We start from the raw sequence: 13,205 nt of genomic DNA on the forward strand, positions 1-13,205 counted from the left end.
TACTGATAAATTGTGAAGGCATAAACTTGAGGGCTGCTTCTCCTTTCTTGAGTCCTCCCTGACTTGTTTCTAGGCTGGGATTTTATTTGCCCAGCTTGAGCCCTGCCCCTTTTGTATTGTGTACTGGAGAACCCTTAAGGTGGCCTAGGGTGGGAGTTTCTTTTAGGAGGACTGTCAGGGGGTCTTTTGCTAAAGCTTAGCTCAAGTTATCTGCAGCAGGGCCCATTTTATTCCTGTGGGCCCTGCTGCAGATAACTCGAGCTAAGCTTTAGTAAAAGACCCCCTGAATCTCCTATATATTCCCTCACAGAAACTTAGAGGAATTATTTGCCAGGTTACTTGAGATTGTATAGCATCATTGATCAATTTTGTAAACTTCTGAAGACATATTTTGAACACGCATGGAGTTGATACTCTTGTCTGTTTTATGAATGATTTTGAATCTGGTTTTGATTGTATGTTAGTTTTATGGTTTGGTTTTTATTGTGTATGTTGACTTGTAATCCGCGTAGTTGTAGGCGGAGTAGACATTTTTAAATAAAATAAAGATGGTTAGGACCAATGCAATTGATCAGAAAGAAATTTTGTTGTATAAAAGATTTCAAGTTGTTGCTCTCTGTCCTCTCCAAGGTCAGCTGGGAAGCCACCAGGCATAGTGATTTCTTCTTTTTGGCACTGATCCTTTGGAAAGCCCTATCTCTCTCCCTATGTGGGAGGAAGCTTCTTATACATGATTCAGATCAGCCTTAAAAATGCACTTGTTTTAGACTGCCTTTCAAAATTAGGGCTTGAGGGAGATTATTATTATTTTCTTTTTTTTTCACTGGATAAAGCGTGCAGCTGACTGGGTGGGCCTTGAATTGTCCCAGAGTTCAAAACACTGAGAAAGATGAATGGAATATGTGTTCTGCATGACTGGTTTCTTTTCTATTGATTTTATGGAGTTCTTTTCACTGTATTAAACTATTTTATAAATTGTAAACTGCTTTGACATGCTTTGCATATAAGGCGGTATATTGTCTAAATAAGCAACAAGCGATAAATACTAATAATAATCTGATAAATATAAAAGCTGTCACTACTCAGTCTTCCACAGTCCAACTCACAGCATCACAGTTGGTATCTTACTTTGAGACCAAAATACTTGAACTGCAAAGGCCAATGAAATATCTAAATGGTAGTGAAAAATATTGGATAGGATTAGAATATAGATCAGAAAATGATAACCCTGTTGATAGACTGAAGGGGGAATTTTATCCAGTTTCTTTTATAGATATTCAGTCTTTATTGAAAACTAGTATAAAAGGCCCGTTTCCGAAACAAATGAAACGGGCGCTAGCCAGGTTTTCCTCGTAGTGTGTATGTTTGAGAGAGTGACTGTGTGAGAGAGAGAGAGAGTGACTGTGCGATTGTGTGTCAGAGATTGAGACTGGGTGCTTGTGTATCTGTGAGTGTGTGTGTGTGTTTCAGAATGACTGTGTGCGAGTGCGTATGTTGGACACAGTGAGTGTGAGAGAGAGAGTGTTCACACAGATACAGTGTGTGTGACAGAGAGAGAGTGTGGTTCCCCCCCCCCCCCGTCTCCCTACCCGCCTCCTACTCTTCCCCTTTGCCCCCCTCCTTTTCCTCCCTCCTTCCCCCTTCCCCCTTCCACCCCCGTCTGAGTTCCAGAAGCCCCTCCCACTTCTTTCCATCTGAGTTTGTGAACCCCCCCCACCACCTTTTCCCATCTGTCCTCTCCCCTTGCCAGTCCATCTCTCCCCCCATTTGTGTGGAAGGCTGCATTTTGATTTGGGGGGGGGGGGGGGGGGGTTTGAAGTGGTATGCGACTTGTTTGAGGTGCCGGAGACGTCGGGACTGTGGGTAGTTTTTTCTTGGAGGACGTTTTGTAAGGATGCTGCTCATACCGGGAGCTGGAGCATGGGCCTCAAAATTGTAATCTCCTTCCAGCGATGTTCGTCGTCTTTGTGCTGTTCAGAAAGTGACTGCTTGTGCTGCTCATTCTCCTCCCTTGTCCCCATGCAGTTGTTTGTGATTGATCTGTTTCGCGAAGCGTTTGACGTCAGGTTATGTTGCGTAGCAGCGGTTCGGTGATTGGTTGAGTGTTAGTGCTCTGCCCTTGACATCATCACGTTTGACGTGAGGGCGGGGCAAACTTTGATCTACATCACCACAGATTTAGAACGTTGGGACTTTTGGAGGCTTCATTAGAACGTTGGAGGTGCGTTTTATATAGAGAGATAATGTACATCTTCCTGTTTAGATTCTTGTCCATCATATTTACTGAAAATCCTCCAGTAGAATTTTTGGCATTGCTTACAAACTGGGTAGATCAAGTGCTGATATTTCCTCGGGCATTAGGGCACATATTAATAAAAGTCAAAAAGTGATACTGCTGTTCTAAGTAAAGGTTCTAAATATAGACCAGTCCAGTAGCAAATTTTACAATTACCTAGGGATATTATTATTTTTATTTAAAGAAAAAAATACTGTCATTACTTTACAAATTGCATTTATAGTCCGCCATGACCAAACTAGTTCTAGGCAGTTCACAAAAGACTGTGAGCAATTCTCAGGATATACAACAAATCACAAAGTACAAACAGAGCAAATTCTCAGGATAGCCCATAATAGCAAACTAACAACAAATCCAAACTAAATTTTATTTATTTTACATTTGTACCCCACGTTTTCCCACCTATTTGCAGGCTCAATGTGGATTACATGGTACTGTAAAGGCATTTGCCAATTCGGTTGATAACAAATACAAGGTTATATTGTGGTCAAATGAGGTAGGAAATATATATTTCTGAAATAAAAAAAAGCTTTCAAAGATTTTCAAAATTGTTTGTAAATAGACATGCATTTCAAGGAGCGAGGTAGTAGATTCTAATTTTTAGTAGCTTGAAAAGTAAAAGTAGTTTATTTATATATTTGTTGCATTTGTATCCCACATTTTCCCACCTATTGGCAGGCTCAATGTGGCTTACAATTTTCCGTCATGTCTTATGCCATTTCAGAGTACAGATACAATTGGTAATATATATAGAAACATGGATGATATAATGAACAATCAGATGAAAAGGGAGAACATGCAATTGGTATCACATATTGAACATGAATTACATGATAAATTAGGCAGTACAATATAGGGAGAAAATAAATTGATTAAGTAGATGATGGAGAATTACGGTTCCAATTATGAGTCATTATGGTATGTCATGTTAAAGAGATGTGTCTTCAGTGCTTTACGGAAGTTAATTAGGCTGTGAATTATTATTATTATTATTTATTGCATTTGTATCCCACATTTTCCCACCTATTTGCAGGCTCAATGTGGCTTACAGAGATCTGTTATGGCATCGCCATTCCAGGATATCAGATACAATTGGTGATGCAAAGAGATTAGGATGGGAAAGAAGATCTAAGAAAATAGATATAGAAAGATGACTTTCAACTGGGGTTGATTGGTGAGGTAGTATAGTTAAGCTATGGGTCCTCTTTGTAGGTCTTGTTGAAGAGATACGTCTTCAGAGATTTACGAAAGTTAGATATTTTGTCGATTGTTTTCAAGTTAGTTGGTGGTGCGTTCCACAACTGTGTACTCATGTAAGAGAAGGAAGTTGCATGTATAAGCTTGTATTTTAGTCCTTTACAGCTGGGGAAGTGTAGATTAAGAAATTTTCGGGTTGATCTTTGGCATTTCTGGGAGACAGTTCCACGAGGTTTAGCATGTAGGTCGGGGCGTCTCTGTGGATGATTTTGTGTACAATCGTGCAGATTTTCAGGTTGAGTGGTAAAGCATTCCACATTTGTGAACTCAAGTATGAAAAGCTGGACGCATGTATTACTCTATATTTTAGACCTTTACAGCTGGGGAAATGAAGATTTAGGAATGTGCATGCTGATCTTTTAGCATTCCTGGGTGGTAGGTCAATGAGGTCTAACATGTAAGTCGAGGCATCACCGTGAATTATTTTATGCACCAGAATGCATATTTTGAAACTTATATGTTCTTTAAGAGGAAGCCAGTGTAAGTTTTCTCTTAGGGGCTTAGCACTTTCGTATTTTGTTTTTCCAAATATAAGTCTGGCTGTGGTGTTTTGGGCAGTTTGAAGTTTTTTTTAATGATTTGTTCTTTACAGCCAGCAAGAAGACCATTGCAATAGTCTAAGTGACTCAGTACCATTGATTGTACTAGATTACGAAAGATTCCCCTAGGGAAGAAAGGTTTAACTCTTTTGAGTTTCCACATTGAGTGGAACATCTTCCTTGTTACATAGTAACATAGTAGATGACAGCAGAAAAAGACCTGCACAGTCCACCCAGTCTGTCCAACAAGATAAACTCACATGTGCCATTTTTTGTGTATACCTTACCTTGATTTGTACCTGTCTTTTTCAGGGCACAGACTGTATAAGTCTGCCCAGCACTATCCCTGCCTCCCAACCACCAGCCCCGCCTCCCACCACCGGCTCTGGCACAGACCGTATAAGTCTGCCTTGCCTCCCACCACCGGCTAAGCTTCTGGGGATCCCTTCCTTCTGAGGAGGATTCCTTTATGTTTATCCCACGCATGTTTGAATTCCGTTACCGTTTTCCTCTCCACCACCTCCCGCGGGAGGGCATTCCCAGCATCTACCGCTCTCTCCGTGAAAAAATACTTCCTTTCTTGAGTCTGCCCCCCTTCAATCTCATTTCATGTCCTCTAGTTCTACCGCCTTCCCCTCTCCGGAAAAGGTTCATTTGCAGATTAATACCTTTCAAATATTTGAACGTCTATCATATCACCCCTGTTTCTTCTTTCCTCCAGGGTATACATGTTCAGGTCAACAAGTCTCTCCTCATACGTCTTGTAACGCAAATCCCATACCATTGTTGTATTCTTAACATGGCTTTTCCAGTGTAAGATTCCGATCAATGGTTTCTCTGAGAATTTTCAGGGCATTTGAATTGGAAAGGGTAAAGTTTGGTGTGGATATAGTGATGAAGTTATTTGTATTATATTGTGATGTAAGTACAAGACATTGTGTTTTCTCTTCATTAAGTTTCAGTTGAAATGCATCCGCCCATGAGTGCATAATTTGGAAGCTGTGATTGATGTTTTTGGTGATATCTTTTAAATCATGTTTAAATGGTTGAAAATATCTTCCTTATATACCTTTGATGCATCTGGATAATGAAGGGTTAGAAAATGTTTGGATAAACTATCACAGTTTTTTGCTGGAATGTTTGCTAGGTCCAGCATATAAGCCGGGATCTGACCATTTAGTATCAAAAATACTAATGCACAAGTTTTAAACATCACCCTGGCCTCTATTGGAAGCCAGTATAGTTTTACTAATAAGGGTTGATATCCTATTAAATTTTGGCACCTGACATAATAATCTGGCTGCCGTATTTTGTAGTATTTATAACCTTTTCAATAAACATTTATTACTTCCTGCATAAAGGACATTACAATAAACCAGGTGTGCCAAAGTAAGTGTCTGCACAACTATTTGAAAAATATCAGACAAAATAAGCTCTTATCCTCCTCAGCTTCCATAATGTTCTAAATACTTCAGTCAAAACCGCTTTCACTTCTCTCAAATGAAAGTATGTTATCAAATAACTTTTCTAACTTATATATTACACCATTGACAGAAAAGTCAACTATTGGCAAACAATTAAAACTGCTACTCTAGAACTATTTAAAACTTAAGCAAAATAGACAGGAAAAGGTATATATAACAGGTCGTCAGCATAAATAAATGGGAAGGACCCCCTTTTAGTTAATCTTTCACCCTTTGAAGCCATTACAGTATTAAACAGTATAGGTGAAATTGGTGAGCCCTGAGGAAATTCACAATCTGGAATCCATGAGATAGAATAAACCTGATTCATTTAACCTGATGTGCTCTGTTCCTTAAAAATCCCAGAAACCAGTTTTTACCACAACTCCAAATTACGTAGTAGACAGAAACATGATAGTATTACACCCATATATGATTACAGATAATTCCCATGTTTAGTCCTCCCTATGAAAGACGCTTAAGCACATTTGAAGTGCAGAAGCGGCCAGTGCGGTTAAAGTTGATGCAAGGTCCCTGGAAGAGAATGCAAAAAAATTGAGGAGAAAAAAATATTAGTGAATTCCATAATGAAGAGTGTATAGTTGGGAATGACCCATGAAAAGACCCCAGTGAATGTTTATTTTTGGTGTATTGGACAGCAGAAGCTACTTACGGCACTCATCCACTTGGAGAGCAATGGGCAGCAGTGAAGTTGACCAGAACAAAAATACCTTCTAGTTCAGCCCATTCACCAAGCTGCTGAGAAATCCAACAGTAGCAACTCTGAGGTAAATCCCCATCTCAGTTTCTGTGAAGATCGTCAAGCAGAAATAAGAGGATTGTCTCCATTCCATAACTGGGTCTAAATCCAGTTTGACACAGATTTAGCTGGTTTCACTTTTCTAACCAGTTGTTGAGCTGGATGTTGACTGGTCTATAAATTTTCCTAGAAATGGGATGGTAGATACTTGCTGGTAGCTTTCAAATTTGTGTCCCGGTCATGGTTTTTCTTCTTTAGCAGAGAGTGCACCGTTGCCTTCTTCAATGCTGTTAGTAGCTGCCTATTAAAAAGAGAGGCGTTCATGATTTTTGTGGTAGGGTTACCATATGTCCTCTTTTAAGACGACATGTCCTCTTTTTGGACATCTTCAGGTATGTCCTACAGGATTTTTAATTTTCAGGGAAATGTCCTCTTTTTCTTTTATGTGCCTATGACCAACACACCTACCCACATAATGAGAGAAACCTTCTCTGGCTTATTAGTCAGTCTGGACACATAGGTGCGCTAAAGAGAGAAAGAGGCGTTGCTGATCCCTTCTCTGCTCCCCTGCTGGTTGAATCTGTCAAAGGAATTTTGTTTCTGCAGCACGATTTTAAGCACATGTCATGCAAAGACTTTCATACGTATCTCAGAAGCCAGCCAGAAGGATATGCACTCTTAAGATAAGTACACTTAGGCCCAGACTCAGTCAAACTCAAATCCAGAAGTTCTTGTAAAGTAGAATGTCTACTGCTGTAATGTAAGTAAGTCACTGTTTGATGTGTGTTCATTAACTACAATTAAACATTTCTTTTGCAAAGGTAGCAACCATTTTTATATTTTCTGTCCTCTTTTTTTTTTTTGTCTCCACAAATATGGTAACCCTATTTTGTGGTCCCTTCTGTTCGTGCAGTAGGCAAGCAAGGCTCTATCTTTGATGAGCAAGTGTCAAGGGAGCAGGTGATTGGCCCTCCTTTATCAGTTGGGTCCCACATATCTGTGTAAGGATAGGGCAAGCTTGTGCACTCTTGGTAATTGTACTGGAGGTGTGATTTGTAAACAATAAACGAAATGGCCCTGCTTCTTAAGTGTTCTCCCATGAGGTGTCAGTTGCTACAATCTTCGCGTTATTGTATAGTTTTGCTGTCTAAGATGCAAGTCAGAGGCTGGCTGGGACTATTTTTCGAATGCTCCCCTCTCCCTACAATTTTAGAGGCTGCAAGCAATATTGCTCCATTACATTCAGATCTCTCTCATATGTTTTCATTTGGCAATATCCTGAAGACTTATTTGTGTCCCTCAATGACTGAATTGGATGCCTCTGAGAACATTTGTGAACACTCTAAGACAATTTGTATTTCTGGTACAATTTGTGCTCAAAACATGGTTAGGTCCTAATTTAAACACTGAAAAAAAAGTAAACTCCATTGAATAAATCAAATACAAATATATTTTGATTATCTAACAAAGATTCAAAAGTAATCAGTAATTGGGTAGCAGTAACTTGAACTGAACATTTCTTGTTACTGGTAGACCAGTATTTTCCAATTCCAGTCTTGGAGTACCCTTTGCCAGTCAGGTTTTCAGGATATCCACAATGAATATGCATGAAAGAGATTTGCAGATAATGGAGACTGTATGCAAACCGAGTTCATACATATTCATTGTAGATATCCTGAAAACCTGACTGGCAAGGGGTACTCCAGGACCGGACTTGGGAAACACGGGATTTGACCATTGAAGAAATTTTGGCTCATTCTTCTGTTCAGAATAGGTTCAGCTCTGACATTGGAGTGTCTCTGTACACGAACAGCTCATTTCATGTCTTGCCACAGCATTCCATACTTTGGCCAATTCAGAGATACAAGCCCCTTCTCTATTTTGTAGTAGATTTATTGGAATGTAGTGGGCTGCAAGATGACTCGTGGCTCAGCTTCAGTTCAGGGGCAGACGGCCTACCAGTTCTCCTCTGCAATTGTGTGATATAACACAGAAATCATGATTCTGTCAATAACAACAAAGCCTTCCAGGTCCTGATGCAACAGAGTAGCCGAACACCACAATACCACCACCACTACCATGTTTAATAGCTGGATAAGGTTCTTACTTTACAAGGCAGAGCTGGTTTTTACCAAACAAAACATTTATTGTTGTAACATAAAAAGTTCAGTTGTTGACACATCTGTCCTGAGAATTATTCTCGAATTCTGATGGATCATCTAGATGCCATTTGATGAACTCGAGGCAGGCAGCAATGCTTATATTGGTGAGCAGTGGTATCCTCCCTGAACGCAAAAGCCGTTCCCTTTTTTTTCCCCTTGATGGTTGACACATGAACTTTCAGAATAGCCACAGCAAGAGAATTTTGGGCCCATTTTACTAAGCCGCATAGGCGCCAATGTGCGCCCAACACACGCCAAATTGGACTTACTGCGTGGCCCATGCAGTAATTTCAATTTTTGGCGCTCATCTCAAAAATATTTTTTATTTTCTGGTGTGCGTGGCACACGCACGCAGGTCATTACCACCCAAATTCTTTACCACTAGGTCTATGGCTGGGTGTAAGGTCTCAGACCCAAAATGGACACGCAGCAATTTTGATTTTGCTGCATGTCCATTTTCAGCAAAAAGAAAAAAAAAAAAAGAGGCCTTTTTTACAGGTGCACTGAAAAATGATTCAAAACCCACGCCTACACTACCGCAGGCCATTTTTCAGTGCACCTTTGTAAAAGGACCCCTTGGTGATCTTTTGATGTTAGTCTTGGATTCTTTGAGACTTGTTTTGGGGTTTACATGGCAGAATGACCCCTCCTGGGGTAGTTAGTGCAGTCTTTACTTTCCTCCTTTTTCCATTTGTAGACTGTCAGTGTGACAGGTAGTGGAGCCCTGGGAGTTTCTAAATGGTCTTGTAATCCTTTCCACGCAGATAAGCATCAAAAGTTCTTTTCCATAGGTCTTCTGAAATTTGTTACAGCTTGAATTCCCACTAACCTCTGCGGTTAAGACAAAACTCAAAGATTTCGGACCTTTATGTAGCACAGAATGCCAAAACAAATTCAGTCATGCAGATTTACTCTACAGGGTAGTTCGCCCCTGACTTTAATTAGTTAATTGTGCTTAGGTTAACAGGGGTCACTCAATATTTCACATATTTATTCTGGATTAATTTTGTTCCTAATTTGTGCATTGTGTCTCAAAAAATGGAATTGTCTAAATTATACCTCTTTTTATTACATAACAAGACTAGTATTTGGTGTGTCATTTTCATTATTATATTTGGGGTTTTCAAAATAAGTCATTAAGGGCTCTGTTTACTAAGGTGCACTAGTGTTTTTGTTATTTGTTACATTTGTATCCCACATTTTCCCACCTAATTGCAGGCTCAATGTGGCTTACATAGTACCGGAGAGGCGTTTGCAGACTCCGGTGTGAACAAATACAAAGTTGTGTTATGGTAAGATAAAGTTCATGTGGCACAGCCACATTTGGGTGTCGTTCAGCAGTAGAGTTGTGTTATGTCCGTCACATAATTTGGTTTTGTTGTGTTGCCTGGGTCTGTCATTTAAGTTGGATCGGTAGGGTGTGCCTTTTTAAACAGGTTAGTTTTTAGTGATTTCCGGAAGTTTAGGTGGTTGTACGTCGTTTTCAACGCTTTAGGTAATGCGTTCCACAGTTGTGTGCATATGTAGGAAAAACTGGATGCATTGATTTATATTTAAGACCTTTGCAGCTTGGGTAGTGCAGGTTTAGATATGTTCGTGTTGAATCGGATGTGTTTCTGGTTGGTAAGTCGATCAAATCTGTCATGTATCCTGGGGCTTTGCCGTAGATGATTTTTTGGACCTTCTCTCGTTGGCTTCCGAAGAGGAGGGAGGGCGTGCTGGTCACTACTACTATGGAGAGGTAGGTCACCAGGGGAGGGAGGGCTAGATACTGGTCCCACTGGACCACCAAGGGCGTTCAATGTGGGGATGGGTGGAAGGAGGGAAACTAGCGGTCCTACTGGACCACTAGGGTTTTAATGTTTCATGGGTGAGGGGCCTGGAGGTTCACTGGTGCTCCAGGTCTTGTGTTTGGGGGGGGGGGGGGGGCTTAGGTTTGACAGGTCTGGGAGAACCTGAGTGGGTCTCCCTCATTCATTCTTCGTTGCAAATCCTAATGCCAGCTCCAAGCTGGCGTACTGTTTGCAGTGGTAGCAGCACCCTTGTTTGGCACGCTGCCCACTGATCATGAGGGAGAAATGCAGGAGACCCTTGTTAGCATGCAGCTAGCATTCAGAGCTGGCAAGTGCGCTATTACATGCGCTCACCGGCTCTGATCATCGGGCAGGAGCAAATGTGGGCACTAGTACGGCACTATTGGTCTCTAGCACCCGCTTTTGCTTCTAAGATCATCGGCCACTTAGTGAGAATTAAACCTCATGTTTATAATGCAGTGAGTATTTTGTTTTTCTTTGATTCCGTAAATTCAATTCTTAGACTGTGGTTTGTGGTGAGCATTATTGTTGTGTAGCTGTATTGATTGCTGAATATTTTGTCCGAAAATTTTCTTCAGCTCCTGTGAGTAATGGTGTTTGAAGACCTCATGTGCAGCAATGCAGGATTGTTTCTTATCCAGATTTTGTAGCATTAATCTACCAGGACCAGAGACAGCAGATGTCCCTGGACCCTGTGTGTTCCTCCTGAATCTGGCCGATAAATGTTGCACATTTCAACCCTTGGTGGGGTTCTGGTGGTATAGCACCCCCCAATGGTATGAGCAGCAGAAGCCTGGCTTGAAAAGTAAATCTGGTTTTACTGCTTAGCAATACCCAACCATTAGGCACAGCCTAAATAGATAAATTGTAAACAGTTTGGTTCAGAAGTTGTGTGTGTTTGTAGGGGGAAGGGGCTACATGTTTTATTTTCAGCAAGATGTGCTATTAATCTTTCCTCTTGTTTACTCCATTTGTAGATACTGATGCATACCAAGGACATGGTGCAGAAGGTAAACATTGAGTTTTTAGCATTCACAGATTTTTTTTTTTTTTACTTTTTTATGCTTTGAAATTGTAACCCAAACAAACTGAAAAACAGGTCTCCAAGGATGCTGGGCTCACCAGTGTAATCTTACCTTAATGGATTATAGCTTTATGCTCTTTTCCAATACAGATATGATGCAGCGCTGCTTGAAGCCTCTATGTGAGTGTTTGCAGCAAATTAGCAACAGTGCTAATTAGAGTTTCCTCACAGCTCTGGGATATTGTGTGAGCTGCGGTGTTGTGTTTATTATGATTGTTTTTCTGGCTCCCTTCATCTTCTGCTGAATCATTTCAGTGTTTGATACCATTGAAAGCTGAAAATGACTTTGTATCTACACTTGCTCATTTTATGTTAACCCTATCACTTCTCAGAGCTTTGTGCCTTGAGTGGGTCTGAATCTATAAGAACGATGCTTGGGTAGTAACTTCTCTGAAGCAAGAATGAACACTGACTTAAAACTAGTTTTAAAGAAACTCTGAACCTTTGTAATTCTACTACCTTGTACAAAGGATTTTAAAAGCTGGCTTAAATTCACCCAGAATTGTTATGCTTTCCCATTTTTAGTTTTTTTTTTTTTTTTTTTAACTTTTCCTTGCTATTGTTTGATAGAATGATGCTCCATTGGAGTTCACCTCCAAGGGGGTTGGTCAGGCATTCTGGGTGGAGCATCCTGGGATCAGAGATGAACTGGAAATGAAATAGCAAATTAAGTGTTAATTTTAATGCAGTTTGAACTCTTGAATGTGTAAATTGCCTGTAGACATGACAACAGTTTAATACAATCAAAATTTTTCCTCTTGTTTGTTAGTGTTTAGTCTTCAGCTTTTAATAGTGAAGGAATGTCCTGAGAGCAGTCAAGCATCCTATTTCTTTCTGCTAGGAATTACAAAGGTTTGCAAAGCTAAAGATAGAAATTAGAGGCATGCTGGTGGCCTTTCTCCAGTTCTCTTCATTGATACACGCTCACAGGATGATGCAGTAGGCTTTGTGCTCTGATGCCCAGATGCTCAGTACAGTGCTGGAAAAATACAGCCGCAACAGCGCTGCAGCACAGCGCCCTAATGCTCAACACTAATGACATGCAAATTTAGGTGCATTGTTAGCATTGAGCATTAGGGAGTCCAGGGGGGACAGTGGTTCCTGGCACATGCACTTAAGAATTGTGCGTTAGGAACAGCCCTTGAGTGCATGTCCAGAGCACCAGGGGAGGGGGGAGGAGGGATGGGGGAGAGTTTCCAGGCTACTGTGGCTCTGATCCCACTCCACTCCCCAACACCCACTCATGATTGCTGTCGGCTTCTCAGCAGACCCAAACTCTCTGACATCTTCAGACATAATAATGCGTCTCTCTCTCTAGTGCCACACAAACGAAATTGAGAGTTTTTCAATAGCCCAAACCTTGGTGATAAGGCTAATTTTTCACTACTAGGTCCTGCTTGAGACTTTGACACCATCAACTATCGGTAAATGCTTTGTGTAAATAACACTGACACGGCCTCTCCCCTGCTAGCCAGACTCCCTCCCTTACTGGGACACCCAAACGCCAGCTCTGAGCTGGCGTAGGGGTTTTCAGCGGCAACAGCGCCCTTATTTGGAGCGCTTGCCACTGAGCATTGCAGAAGAATAGGGAATTAGCTCATTGGCATGCATTTGCATGCTTGTTGCGCTATCCCTCGGCGCATGCGCTATTCCTCATGGTGGGGGCCTTTAAGCATGATGCTAATAGCCTCTAGAACCCACATTTGCTTCTGAGCGTCATGGCCTCAGTGAACAGCAGATCTGTGAAGAGTAAACCAGTCATGTCATTAAAAGACATCTATTTTAATTATTGCACAGGATTATGCTTTTAGATAATTGCATGGAGATATG

The 13,205-nt window shown here is 40.9% G+C and overlaps 1 protein-coding gene across 2 annotated transcripts in view; it reads left to right on the forward strand.

The window, feature by feature from the left end:
* Positions 1 to 13,205, forward strand: part of POLA1 (DNA polymerase alpha 1, catalytic subunit) — a 782,590-nt gene that overhangs the window by 270,387 nt on the left and 498,998 nt on the right. For both annotated transcript variants that reach the window (XM_030202369.1, XM_030202370.1), the window contains exon 27: positions 11,269 to 11,301. In XM_030202369.1, the coding sequence (XP_030058229.1) occupies positions 11,269 to 11,301 (33 nt within the window). The remainder of the gene's footprint in view (positions 1 to 11,268; positions 11,302 to 13,205) is intronic.

This window comes from Microcaecilia unicolor, chromosome 4 (assembly GCF_901765095.1).
Source record: "Microcaecilia unicolor chromosome 4, aMicUni1.1, whole genome shotgun sequence".
Taxonomy (NCBI): Eukaryota; Metazoa; Chordata; class Amphibia; order Gymnophiona; family Siphonopidae; genus Microcaecilia; species Microcaecilia unicolor.